The following is a 12,824-nucleotide window of genomic DNA, read 5'->3' on the forward strand; positions in this document are numbered from 1 at the left end:
TGAGACGGAGTTTTGCTCTTGTTACCCAGGCTGCAGTGCAATGGCGCAATCTCGGCTCACTGCAACCTCTACCTCCCAGGCTCAAGCGATTCTCCTGCCTCAGCCGCCTGAGTAGCTGGGATTACAGGCATACGCCACCATACCCGGCTAATTTTTTGTATTTTTAGTAGAGAAGGTGTTTCTCCATGTTGGTCAGGCTGGTCTCAAACTCCTCACCTCTGGTGATCCGCCCGCCTTGGCCTCCCAAAGTGCTGGCATTACAGGCGTGAGCCACTGCACCCGGCCTTTACTACTAGATTTTAAGTTAAATGTGGTAAAATGAAGCTGCTAGAATCTGGAACATGGTGAGCATTCAATAACTGTCTACTGATTCTGCATCTTCTAGGGGGATGCCATGTCATGTATATATATATATGTACTGTGCTAGTCCTTTGTCCTGTCCCTTGCCCTAGAAGATGTTTAATAAGTGTTGTTTAGCAAACACCTTGGGAAGGTGTGAAACCTCAGGTAGTTCCCAGAAATGCAATATGAAGTTGAATGTTAGGAACTAGAAATCAGGATCAATAATTTTAGTCTAAATATTCTAAACTCAGCTATTTTTATAGACAAGATAAGTTGTCTAAAGACTCTATAGACTCAGGCTAACAGGTCTTACTAGACTGAGTGTAAATTTGAAGACATAAATAGAGTATATGGCTAAAAAATGACAACTACATGTAATAAAGAAGGAAAGACACTATACTCGATGCTACAAATACATTATCTCATTTAATAAGACTGAGAGACAGAGAAAGTACAATTCCAAGTTTATCTAAAAAATTTATCAAGAAATTTTAAGGATTTCTTGTAAAAAATATGTGTATATATACATATTTTCAACATATATATGTATATGGAAAACAAACAACTATTGTTTAAAATGCAGGTAAATATTTTGAGACTCTTTTGTTTATTTTTCAAATCCTAATTTTAACTCTTGTCCCACTGATCAGGAGAAAAGTTAATTAATCTATTGGCTTATGTTATATTGCAAATGGTAATCAGTGAGCCAGAAAGGGTCAAACAGAAGTAGAATTCCATATGAATTGCAAAGAGAAGAGCAGTCTTATTTCTCACCCTGTAAGTCCATGTTTCTGAGAAGCCAAAGAGAGAGAATGAAAGAGAGAGGAAAGGAATGGAGATGAAGGATGAGGTTAAAGTTTCATTTTGCAGCCTACCTGTTAACACCTCAGTGATACATCGTTAGAATGACTCAGTGGAAGTTTGGAGTTCCAGATTGTATGTATTTCCCTTTAAATTCAAATGGCTTTCCAAGAGCCCCTGGACTTTGAATTATAATCTCCAGGTACCTGGCAATAATTCCCAGCTACCATAACCTGTTTTACAATTTTTTTTTCTTGGCAGTGGATTATGGGGAAAATGTCATTAAAAGGGGGAAACATTACTATGGAGGTAAGCTTAGATATGTCAAGAGATGAAATAGTGAAAAAGTTAAGCAATGTAACGATTAGAATCTCTACTCTTGAAGAATATAGTTCTTCTTCTTCTTCTTTTTTTTTTTCCAGATACAAGTTCTCACCCTGTGGCCCAGGCGGGATTGCAGTGGCTCAATAACTGCTCACTGCCGCATTGACATCCTGGGCTCAAGCAATTCTCCCACCAGCAGCAGGCACACCACCACTCCTGCCTAGTTTTTTAAAATTTTGGTTGAGACAGTGTCTCCCTATGTTGTTCAGGCTGGTTTCAAATTCCTGGGCTCAAGCAATCCTCCTGCCTCAGCCTTCCAAAGTACTAGGCTTACAGGTGTGGGACACCATACCTGGCCAAAAATATATTTTCAAAATGAGGCAAATGTTATACTTTTGTTTCCATATTCTTATTCAACTATCACTTTTTATTTATGAAACTATAGTTGAAAAAATGTTAAACAGTTCTTCTTATATGGTAGTAACTCATAAATACTTGATATATTTAAATTGTGAAGACATGTCTTACACATCTTTGTATTTTAAATGTTATTCTTCCTTCCTGCTTGCCTGCTTCCTTGTCTGCCTTCCTTGATATCTTCCTTCTGACTTTATTTAAAAATATTTATCCATATTGGACTTGATGCAAAACGTAAAAAGAGGACTTTATGAAATTCCATGTAGAAATATAAAGCTGAGTAAAATAAATGCCTATATTGGAAGCACTTAGGGTGGGAAGATAAGGGACATAAAATAAAAGGTAGAAGATTAAACAAGACTACTCTTCAGGAATCCAAGGAGATCCACCAATTAGATTCATTGAGGAAAGCTTTACAGTGGAAATACCTGAACTATTTTTGGGATATATTCATTCATTTATGGTTTTCATTCACTCATTAAAAAATATTTTTGAGGACCTGCTTTATTTAAGCATGTTGATGGCCACTGAAATTTCAGAGGTAAAAATACAACTATAATCTGTGCTCTCAAAGATCTCACCGTCTAGTGAAGAAAATATACAATTAACAAAATTATACAACAATTATATAATTGTGACAAATGCTTGAAGGAGACCTAGAGGATGCTAAGAGAGCGTATAGTAGGAGACCTAATCTAGAGATCTCAAGGTATGCTTGGTAGAGGAGGTGACATTAAAAACAGCCTTGAGGAGTGAAAAAAAATTAGCCAAATGAGGACTGGAGTTATGGAGGTCAAGAAGGAAGAATTTCTGGCATAGAGGGAATAGCATGTATGAATATCACAAGGTTGCTAGGATTTTGATCTTTTTGAGGAAAGGAAGGAAGGCCTTTGTAGGCGAAATAGAGAACAAAAGAGGGAGGGATATGAAATGAAGCTGGAAAGATGGGGAGGGGCATATTTATGCTGGCCCGGAGGAATTTCAGTCTCTTCAGTGAAGGCCCTGAAGGATTTAAGCAGAAGTGGCCACTGCTGTATGGCAAATGGAAAAGAGTGAAAGTCAGGTTGTGTGTTACAAGGCAATCTCAGGAGTCCAGATTAAAGATAATAAAACCTTGAATTGCGTATGGTTTTGGCAGTGGAGATAAGGAGAGTGAGTGATTCAAAATCGGTTTTGGAGGGAAAACAGACACTGCTTTGGTTCATTGGGTGGGGGCGTCAAGGGGACATTAAGGTTTCTCGTATGAACAATGGCAGTTCTTGATGTCTTTTGTAAACATGAGTAGTGTCATGTGTGGTTTAAGATCATGAATTAAAAATCAGAGACATTTTCACTTTATGAAAACTATGAGACAACTAAGTGGAGATTTCGGATGGGTCATTCAATGGGTAAGTGTGCAAGTAAGCTGCTCGTCAGGGAGGTCAGTCCTGAGGAAGAAAATGTGAGAATCAGGGGAAGATGGATGGAGTTTGAAGCCATTTGAGTCCTAAGAATAGATATTATTTGGAATAGTAAGATTATATTTTTTTTCTTAGACATAATTTTTACCACATGGTTTCAAAATGCATGTGCCATTCTTCTGCATTATTTTAGTACACTCAAGGAAAAATATTTTCTTCTCTTGAGTAACATTTCTTTAACACAATAATGTAAGCCAAAAGCAGAATAAAATGTATTTAATTAAACTTCCTTTACAGCATAAATTACTTGTGCTCATCTATTCCTGAAGATGTTTTTGGTTGTTGTAAAACTTCTTATAATGGGTGTTCTTGCCATCTACAAATAAACTTCAATGGTCACTTATTGGAAGACATTTGATTTGTTAAATAATTTCTTATGTCAGGCAATTTTGCAAGTAACATGTTTCCACCTCAAGGAATAGGTTTATGGGTAGAAATCTTCTTTAAATGAGCCAGAGTTATAATTATCATCTAACTTGTTACTCTAAAAAGTTCTATTTTAAGTTCTGCTAATAATTAGTTTTATCATGTCATTATAAAATCTTTCTCATCATAAGGCCTACCTGAAAATGAAATATGCTAATACCTGATAATTTAAAAGATTGTATTCATTAGTATCTGTATAATCTCTAGTAGTGGCATTGTAATTTACATTTTTTTTTAAAGAAACACTTTAAATGCCCCACAATATTATAAGATCTACAACATCCATATTGGTTACATAATGACATAAATGGTGGTAAGAAACACAAATAAACAAAGAAACTGCTTTTGAACAGCCTTGAAGAAATTACTAAACAGGATAGGCAAACAGTGGGAAAATCCTCCATTTTATTACAAAAATGAAACCGCGAACTAAAGTCAGGCTAGAATTACTCAGGAAAGATGTAAAGAGCCAGCTCATTTTATGGCTCCAATGGTGTGGTGAAATTAAAACCTCTGCTGAATTAAATTATCTGCCTAAAAACAATTCATAATGATTTAAAATACTCATAAGATTACAAATATATATATATATATATATATTTAATCTGACGTGTCTTAAAATGTCATCATCTTCATCACTTTACAGATTTACTAAACTAGGTTCTCTGTACTGGTTAATGCATGAGTTCATGTTTTTGCCTAAGTATCCAGATAGACAGGACTAAATAGTTCTTATGTGCTCCTGAGAATTTGTTACGTATTATTTCCTCCTTTGTTAAATTTATTTTAAGAATAATGACTTTTTTGGAGTTATCGTATTATATCCTAACATGTGTCATTATCTTGTATCATTACTCAATCTTGTGCTGTATTTCCCTTGTCTTGAAGGAATTGCCTATGACCCCTTGATGCTGAAACACCAGTGCATTTGTGGCAATTCCACCACCCACCCTGAACATGCTGGACGAATACAGAGTATCTGGTCACGACTGCAAGAAACTGGGCTGCTAAATAAATGTGAGGTAATCCAGAATTGGACACAGTCTTTTACTTACTTAAATAAATCATGTAAAGAGGCCAGTATTCATTTGGGGAGTAATAGAAAAATATTAACTATATAGTGCAAACACCATGATTGATGAACCATCATAGATTCAAGTAGCACAGAGCTTACCACCTGACTCTGGGCGGGGCACACTGTAAGTACTCAGTCAGTGTTGATGAGCTGAGCAGCTGCCTGATGTGTGTGTTCCAATGTTGCAGAATTATTACATACACATGGTAGCACTGTTTGCAAATAGACGTTATTTATTGAGTTGTTCTTCTGAGAAACTCTTTGCTAAGTAATTATTATTTTTGGTTATAAACTAAACTTTGAATTTAGAGTTTTGCCACATGGAAATGAATAGATTTAAAATATTAACTGTCCTCTTACCACTAAAAGTGATTTCTTTTTATCGAAATGATTGATGTGTTTATAACTTGATGAAGGGATTTGAATACTTTCATTTTATCATTATTTCTTTAAACTTATTTCAGTAGATGCCTGGTGAATACCATTTTTATTTGGAAAAATACATCTTTTTATGCTTTCAAAGGTTAAAAATAACAGTCATATCAATTCAGAAAGGCTCCCATTGTCAAATGTGCAAAATATGTAACAACCAGCTGCTATTTGATTTAGTTGCTATAAATGTACATTGTTGTCTGAAATCCAGTAACCTTCTGCATTGAATCTAAGGTATTTTTAAAAGAAAAATGCCCTCCATGGGTTTTCTTACATTATTTTAACATTTACTAATTATTTATTTTACTGGGTCTCTGTTAGGTTCTAAACATAATTCAAGTACTGGAATTCTAAACTTTCACAAGACAATTATGGTCCCAAAATATAGTCAACAAAATTCCTATTCAAATTCAACTTAGGTTTAAACTGAGTCTGTAAAATATTTTACTTGAATTAGAAATGCCAAAGCAGACAGAATTTTTCCCCAGGTCAAGTGCACTTGCCTACATATGACTGCGTGAGTTACATCAGTCTGATCCTTTTCCTCTGCAAGCTACTAAAAATAATTGACTTTTGACGATGTAAAGCCATTCATTCAGTTTGTTCATTTCTATGGATAAAAAATTTCCTTTATGGATTTTTTCTTTAAACGGTGGATAATATATTCTATGTTACAAGGGAAATTAATTGGTTTTTAAAAACATGAAATCATTGGTAGTGTCTTATGGATCGTTCAGTAGTTGAGATTGTGAATGAATATATCATAACACTATGTACAGATTTAGTCTCATGTTTTATTACATATTTACGATAGAATTATCAAATAGTTTTCATATTTAAAGCTCTGCTTTTGATTAAATGTATCCTTTACCTAGAAACCCCAAAGTGAAGGAAAATGAGCTAGATTTATTTATCTGGTCCTTTCCTGAGTGCAAGTCTATTATTCATTTCTTTGCCAGTGGCATTCACATTGTATGGCAGAAGGCTTTCATACTCTGGTCAATTTTAGAGTTATCTTTAAGGATTTCATGTTTCTGATAATGCAATTTGGAGACCAAACCATTCTCTTTTCTACACAATCCCAGATGGAGTCCATAAAGTAGACCAGCAAGGAGAATTCTTTGTGGTAGGCTAGTCTTAATGGACAAAATGCATTTATTCATGTGAACATTCCCGTCTCACCTTTTCATCTGCTCTGCAATTTTTCTGTGCTTTTGCCAGCTGAGACATTGCTGCTTACATTTTTTTCACATTCACGTTTGTGTTATATCCTGCAGCAGCTGGCCCGGTCCCAACTACTTCAAATTGTCAGTGGCTGATCACAGCTTTCGAATGCATTGTCAGATAGTGGTATTCCTAAAACCTATTACCTGGAGAACTGTTTATGAAAAGAACAGAGTGTAGAAATAAATGGAATTTGGTATGATTCATACTGGTCTAAAAATTCAAAAGTCTATTATCCTTTTCTGGTTAGTCTTCTTTTTCAATTGCTTATATACATTACATTATTTTAGTTCTTTATTATTCAAAATGGTACAATTCAGTTTGCATAGCACTGACCAATGTAATATCAAACACAAGGTGAGATGTCAGAAACACTATCATACAACTATGGGCTTGAGAAGAATAGTCTCCTTAGTAATACTCAATCACAAAATTAACAAATAATACACTCACAAGCCCAGATCAGCAGATTTGCACTTAATTAAGATCAAGTACAAACATCATATCCAAAACGTTGCAACAATGCAAGTAGAATCTACTTTTCCTGACATAGTTTGATGGCAGTTCACCAGGTGTTTGCTTTCTTAAGTGAAGATTTTGTTGCCTGTATTATTTATCATTATATATAATAATGCTCCTACATTATCAAAACTCCCATATGAGCAAAGAAATTATTGCCTATATAAATTTATTTACTTTATGAAATTATGAGATGCTAACCTAAACCAAAACATGAAATGGGATTTCTAAAACCACTAACAATTAATTCACTTTTAAGATACCTAGGAATTTTATGTCCCTCTGCCCACGTATGAATGATATTAGAAAAATTCAAAATTAAATTTTAGACATTATTAACAAGTGTTATCCTTTTGTAGAGACATTTTGTTCAATATAAGATAAAACACAGAACTAAAAGGAAAACACAATTTTCATAACTTATTTTCTCTTCCTGATTATTTTTACCAGAAGGGTAGGGGAGTAATTAAAAATGGAACACACAGAGATTATTCCAAACCAGGTAACCCACCTCAGAAATAGTAGAATCTTACCTAGTGCTCTCCCAAGTCCAATTTTTTTTTTTTTTTACTAAACACAATGGAAGCAATTGATATATATTCCTTGTAGATTTATTCTAATATTTTTGATTTGACTAAGTATATATGCAAATATTTTACTGTGTTATTAAGCCATCTTACAAAGATGCTAAACTTTCTATTTCATGCCAAATTGTTTTCAAAATATGAATGCTGTGAAAAATACAACACAAATTTATCAACGAATATTTTAGCAATTTGCCACGTCTTAAGAATCAGAGTTGTTGAAGAATCAGGAGAAAAGCACACCATGGAGGCATGTGATCTGTGTGCGTGGTGGGTGTTTAGGCTAGTAGAAAGGGCAAGAAGGGTCCTACCCAAAAGGCTACCTGGTTAGTGTTTCTGAGCCTTCTAAAGGAATCAAAGATAGTGATAGTATCTGCCCACTGGAGTTCACTTATTCACTCCAGAGAGAAAGTTGGGTCCCAGCTCAGGTGTGAGTAACTTATTTACCAAGATACCCCCAGGACCCAAATAAAGAGAATCAAGACTCAAGGGCATTACTTCTAAGTAGGCTAGAAGAGGCTATCAGGAAGTTAAACTTTAGTTCCTTTGCCTAGTTTTTACTAAAACATGCTAACATGAGGAGGTATAATCTCTGCTAACTGGGACTCCAGGGATTTGAGTACCAGGCCGGATGTCTTAGGTTATCATTTTCTCCTAAGCAGTACGAACAATTTCCTCCCTTTGTTGTGGGAAATAAGAACTCAAAAAAGAGGATTTATTAGATTCCACAGGAAAGGGTATAATCAATTAGGAATATAATGCATACAACCTGGGTCAGTGCATTGTTTTTCAGTATCCAGATAGTCATCTGCCATCTTTGGGAACTATTTTCCCACCAGATCTGTATGGCCACTCTTGGTGAGAAGGATATCTTGAATGTTGGCATATTTCAGAATCATCTGAGGGGATGGTAAAACACAGATTGCTGAGCTCTAAACTCAGAATTTCTAATTCAGTAAGTCTGGAGTGGGGTCCAAGAATCTGTATTACTAACATGTGTCTGGGTGATTCTGATACTGTTGACCTGGACGTCACACATTGAAAACAGTGATGTATCCATTCAATGATATTTATCAAGAATTTGAGTTTTCCAGGCATCTTTCTTAGGAGTAGAAGATATAATACTGAGTAGAAAATATATATCCCCTGTCTTCAAGAAGGTTACTATCTGGTGTGATCAGCAGGCATTAATTAAACAATCATACAAGTAAATACACAAATACAAATTTCAAAGGGGTTTTGAGTCATTCATTTTGTGTTACTGTGATTTTGAAGACTCCCAGTGATTGTGCTTGAGAAAGAAAAAAATGAGGAAGATCGTGGTCAGTTTCCTCTATAGTCTTGACAGCATCAGTGGGACCCTGTGACCAAGAGACAGGGGAGATAATGTTACATGTGAGAGTGTGAAGAGGAAAACATTCCAGATCTTGCGAGGAAAAACTTGCCCTCTTTGTGTTGTCATTTGTGTTCTTTGTTTATTGGGGTTACTATTTGACCAGGACAAAAAATGAGAAATCTCAATTCTGCTGACATACAGAGAAGAGTCAGCTTTCCTCAACCAACAGAGCAGTCAATTTTACAATTAATGAAATAAAAAATGACGTAATAGAAAAGATAGCAATTTGAAAACACTAAAAGGATTCATTCATTTCCAAACAGGAGACTGATCCACAGATCAAACTTTTGGTTTATGTCAATTCATTTAGCAATGTCGCAAATTAATCAAAATGTATTCTCTCAAAGATGATCATTCAATATTAGATTTGACCTTAGTTTTGCCATTAGTTGTCTGTGTGCTTTTGTCAAACCATTTAACTTTGCTGTTCTTTGGTTTTCCTATGTTTAGATGAGGGTGTTAGGCAAGATATTTGCTAGGATCTCTTACAGCTGTAATACTGTCTGACACTGGAATTGTTAAGCAGTTCTTTTGGAACATAACACTCTCTTTGGTTAAGAGTAGACTAAATTTTTAGAATGTTTCAATAAACATATTGCTCTTAGTTTGTAAGCTATAGTGTAAATTGGCTCTGCTTACTAATCCTGATTAGTAGCCAGAGAAAACATTAGTCCTCATTATATTAGATTGCAGTGGTTACATGGGTTAACTTTTTTTGGCATGACGTGGCACTGTTTTTAATAAGTTGAGGCAGTTAGTAGTCCTTCATGCCAATACCATTTAATTTTTTCCCCTACTGAATCATTCATACTTAGTTTAGTGATTTTGTTGGGAGCGAACAGCAAAACCAGCAGCTTTCTTATCACCATGAGAAATGGATCTGGAGGGGTTATTTGGTGTCGCCTTCAGAAACAAGCTATTTGATTAGGTAGCTGGGTTTCTGAGATGTGCGTGCTCCTGAAGAAAAGAAATGTGCTCTTCTGTGGTCAAAAAAAAAATTGTGGAGGTTGATCCATCATCTGTTAGAAATGCACTTGCAGTTGTTTCTTCCAGAAATGCTCATGACTCCCAGCCCCACCAAACCACCCACAGACATTTGCTTGCTCTCACATTTGTTTTGAGAATAATAACATTTTATAATGCTTTTGTTGGATTACACACTATGTGGAATTTGCACTGCCTTTTTGTGACTAATATTGAATAACTTTGCTTCGCTTAATTCATAAGTAAAAACCATAAGCAACATACTGTGCTGAAATGTTTAACTCGTTTATTCAAGTGCCAACACAAAGTAATTACAAAACAATTCTGGGACACAAATCCAAGCTACTGTTGTCCCTTCAGGGACTTCTCGGCAGTTTCAATGAGAAAAGTGGAGAGCAAGTTTAGTGCAGAATCTTATGATGCTAAGAAGCGGGGATTCTAGCATATCTTCTTGCACACATAGGTGACTTTAAAATACCTCTTTGTTTTAAATCAAATCTAAGTAAGGAAATACATTCATTTGTGGTGAAACACTTTGGAATGTGCAGGTTTTCTGACATCAAGACTGCAAAGCACTGAAAACTGAGAGTTAATGGAAATTCAATTAAACATTTGTTTTATAGAGTAGTCTAACTAGATGGCAGCACGTAACAGTGTACTGTTTTGCTTAGTTTGCAAAAAAAAAAAAAAAAAACAAATTATGTGTTTGTGTCTTAGAATCTAACCACAAAACAGAGAGAAACTCAAACAGGGAGCCCTGTGAATTGTCTCTAAAGGATATGGCAGTCTTGGGAAGAAGAACAAGTGATCTAGATTTGATGAGTAAACCAGGCTACATTGTCATTGTTCTAAAAGATATTTGTATATCACAGAGGGGAACCAGGCAGATAAATACACCAAAACTAATTGTGCAGATTATAGTCAAATGATTTAGAATTTCTTTTAAAAATGTCTGCTAAACAGAAACAACCAACAAAAGGAAATAAGAGAGGCTGTTCTTCTGAGTCCATTTGGAAACTAATACAGAGCTTCTGAAACAGCAGCATTAAAGCTTATTAATAAAAGGAGTTACATAATTTTCAGTCATATGAAAACTGCAGTTTTTGAGCAACAAAAAATACATGTTGAAAGTTTGTTTCATACATGATGACCAGTTTAAAAAAGCAAAGCTTTAAATTCAACCATTAAAATATTTATTTATAATTTTTAAAAAGAATAACTGCAATGTAGGGGGTTCAGTTGCATAAAGAATTGTGAAAATTGAGCAGTTAGATTAAGGGATAACATTTTTTCTTGCTTTCTGATGAGGACAGTGATTTGAAATAGGTGGAAGTAAAACTTAAAAAAAATAGAGAGTATATATGCTTGTCACCATTTCAGAGCTTTATTATTGAAATGGGATTTGCTGTCTTCTGAAGTGCTTTAGAAATGGCTCTATGTCCTAAAATAGTTTAAAATAAGTCATAGTGACTGAATCAAGCAGTATTAAGACATATGAAAGGCACTTAACATTTTGAAGATAGATAATTTTTTACTCACCAACCTTCTGTCCACCAACCAAATATTTTAACCATTCTGTAAACCCGTGTTGGTCAGCGCGGTATCAGTATCTTGCACTCACTTATGAGCAGTAAGTATGGACAGCTCCCTCTAACATGTGGTTCTTGACCTATGCTATCCATTAGAATCCCCTGGGTGGTTGGAAACACCTGGGTGCCCGAACTGCACCCAGACAAAGGTAATAAGGTAGGACCCAGGCATCAGTACCTTCTAAACTTCCCAGTTGATTCCAAGGTGCAGCCAATGTTAAGAACTACTGAAACAGAAACACAACTTCTTAATGTAACTTTAACAAGATAGAGACAAATAGGCAAGTGAATCAAATATTTGGAGATGGGAAAGTAACAGAAGTAAGCATTAACCTGAGAAACAAAGATGACACTAACTCACAAGTGTCGTACATAATTTTCAAAAATTGTTAAAAGTGTTTATTATTTTGAAATTGTTACAGGATAGGAATATAAGCTGTGAAAAATTCTCTTATTTTTCAAATATGATTAAACTTATAAGAAGTGAGCATCACGGAATAGCTGGACTCCTTTTGAAAATCCTTATTCAGGTTTCTCTTTGGCCTCAACCTCAGTAATTTATCATTGCAATTATTTTATTTGCTTGCCTAAGGCAAATGCATAAATCAAAGCGAAGCATATTTTATTACATTTCTATGGTGTATAAGGTTATTTCACATAGAATCCTATCATCTTAAGGCTAAAAATGAGCTTTGACATAATTTAGTCAAACATCTTTATGTTCATAGATGAAGAAACAAAGGCCCACAGAGATATCTCATATCTGACTATAGGCACGTTAAGGACATGTGAGAGTCAGGACTAGAAGTCAAGTCTCCCAAGTTGCAATTCTCTTTTTTACCATGTGACCCACAGAAAGGACCAATAGCCTGTTAGGCCACCTGCCTGCTTAATTGCCTCCTTCCTTCTTTCACTCCCCCACCTTTTTTATGAGAGAAACTCTGAGAAGTACATGTTATTACACGAGGAGGGTTGTATGGAAGATCATGCAGTTGCAGGGGCAGTTAGAAACCATTTTTATTTCACATTTTAAGAAACAGTTACTTGGAGCATTTTAAAACTCCAGTAGTTGTGCTTAGACATAAGCAATGAGATCAGATTTTTAGGGTTTTTTTTTTTTTTTAAGAAAGAAAATACATCCAAAAAAATCAATAAGACTATGAATTGGCTCATTAAATATTAAGTATGGTATTTGTGGCAGAGTGTAACTTTGATAGTAAGAGGTCATTTACGATTCTTTATTTTCTTTAT

The 12,824-nt window shown here is 35.0% G+C and overlaps 1 protein-coding gene across 2 annotated transcripts in view; it reads left to right on the forward strand.

The window, feature by feature from the left end:
- The window catches only part of HDAC9 (histone deacetylase 9), a 927,644-nt gene that overhangs the window by 675,459 nt on the left and 239,361 nt on the right, over window positions 1-12,824 (forward strand). For both annotated transcript variants that reach the window (XM_011973893.1, XM_011973894.1), the window contains exon 14: window positions 4,659-4,792. In XM_011973893.1, the coding sequence (XP_011829283.1) occupies window positions 4,659-4,792 (134 nt within the window). The remainder of the gene's footprint in view (window positions 1-4,658; window positions 4,793-12,824) is intronic.

The sequence above is a fragment of the Mandrillus leucophaeus genome, unplaced genomic scaffold (assembly GCF_000951045.1).
Source record: "Mandrillus leucophaeus isolate KB7577 unplaced genomic scaffold, Mleu.le_1.0 Scaffold140, whole genome shotgun sequence".
Lineage (NCBI taxonomy): Eukaryota > Metazoa > Chordata > Mammalia > Primates > Cercopithecidae > Mandrillus > Mandrillus leucophaeus.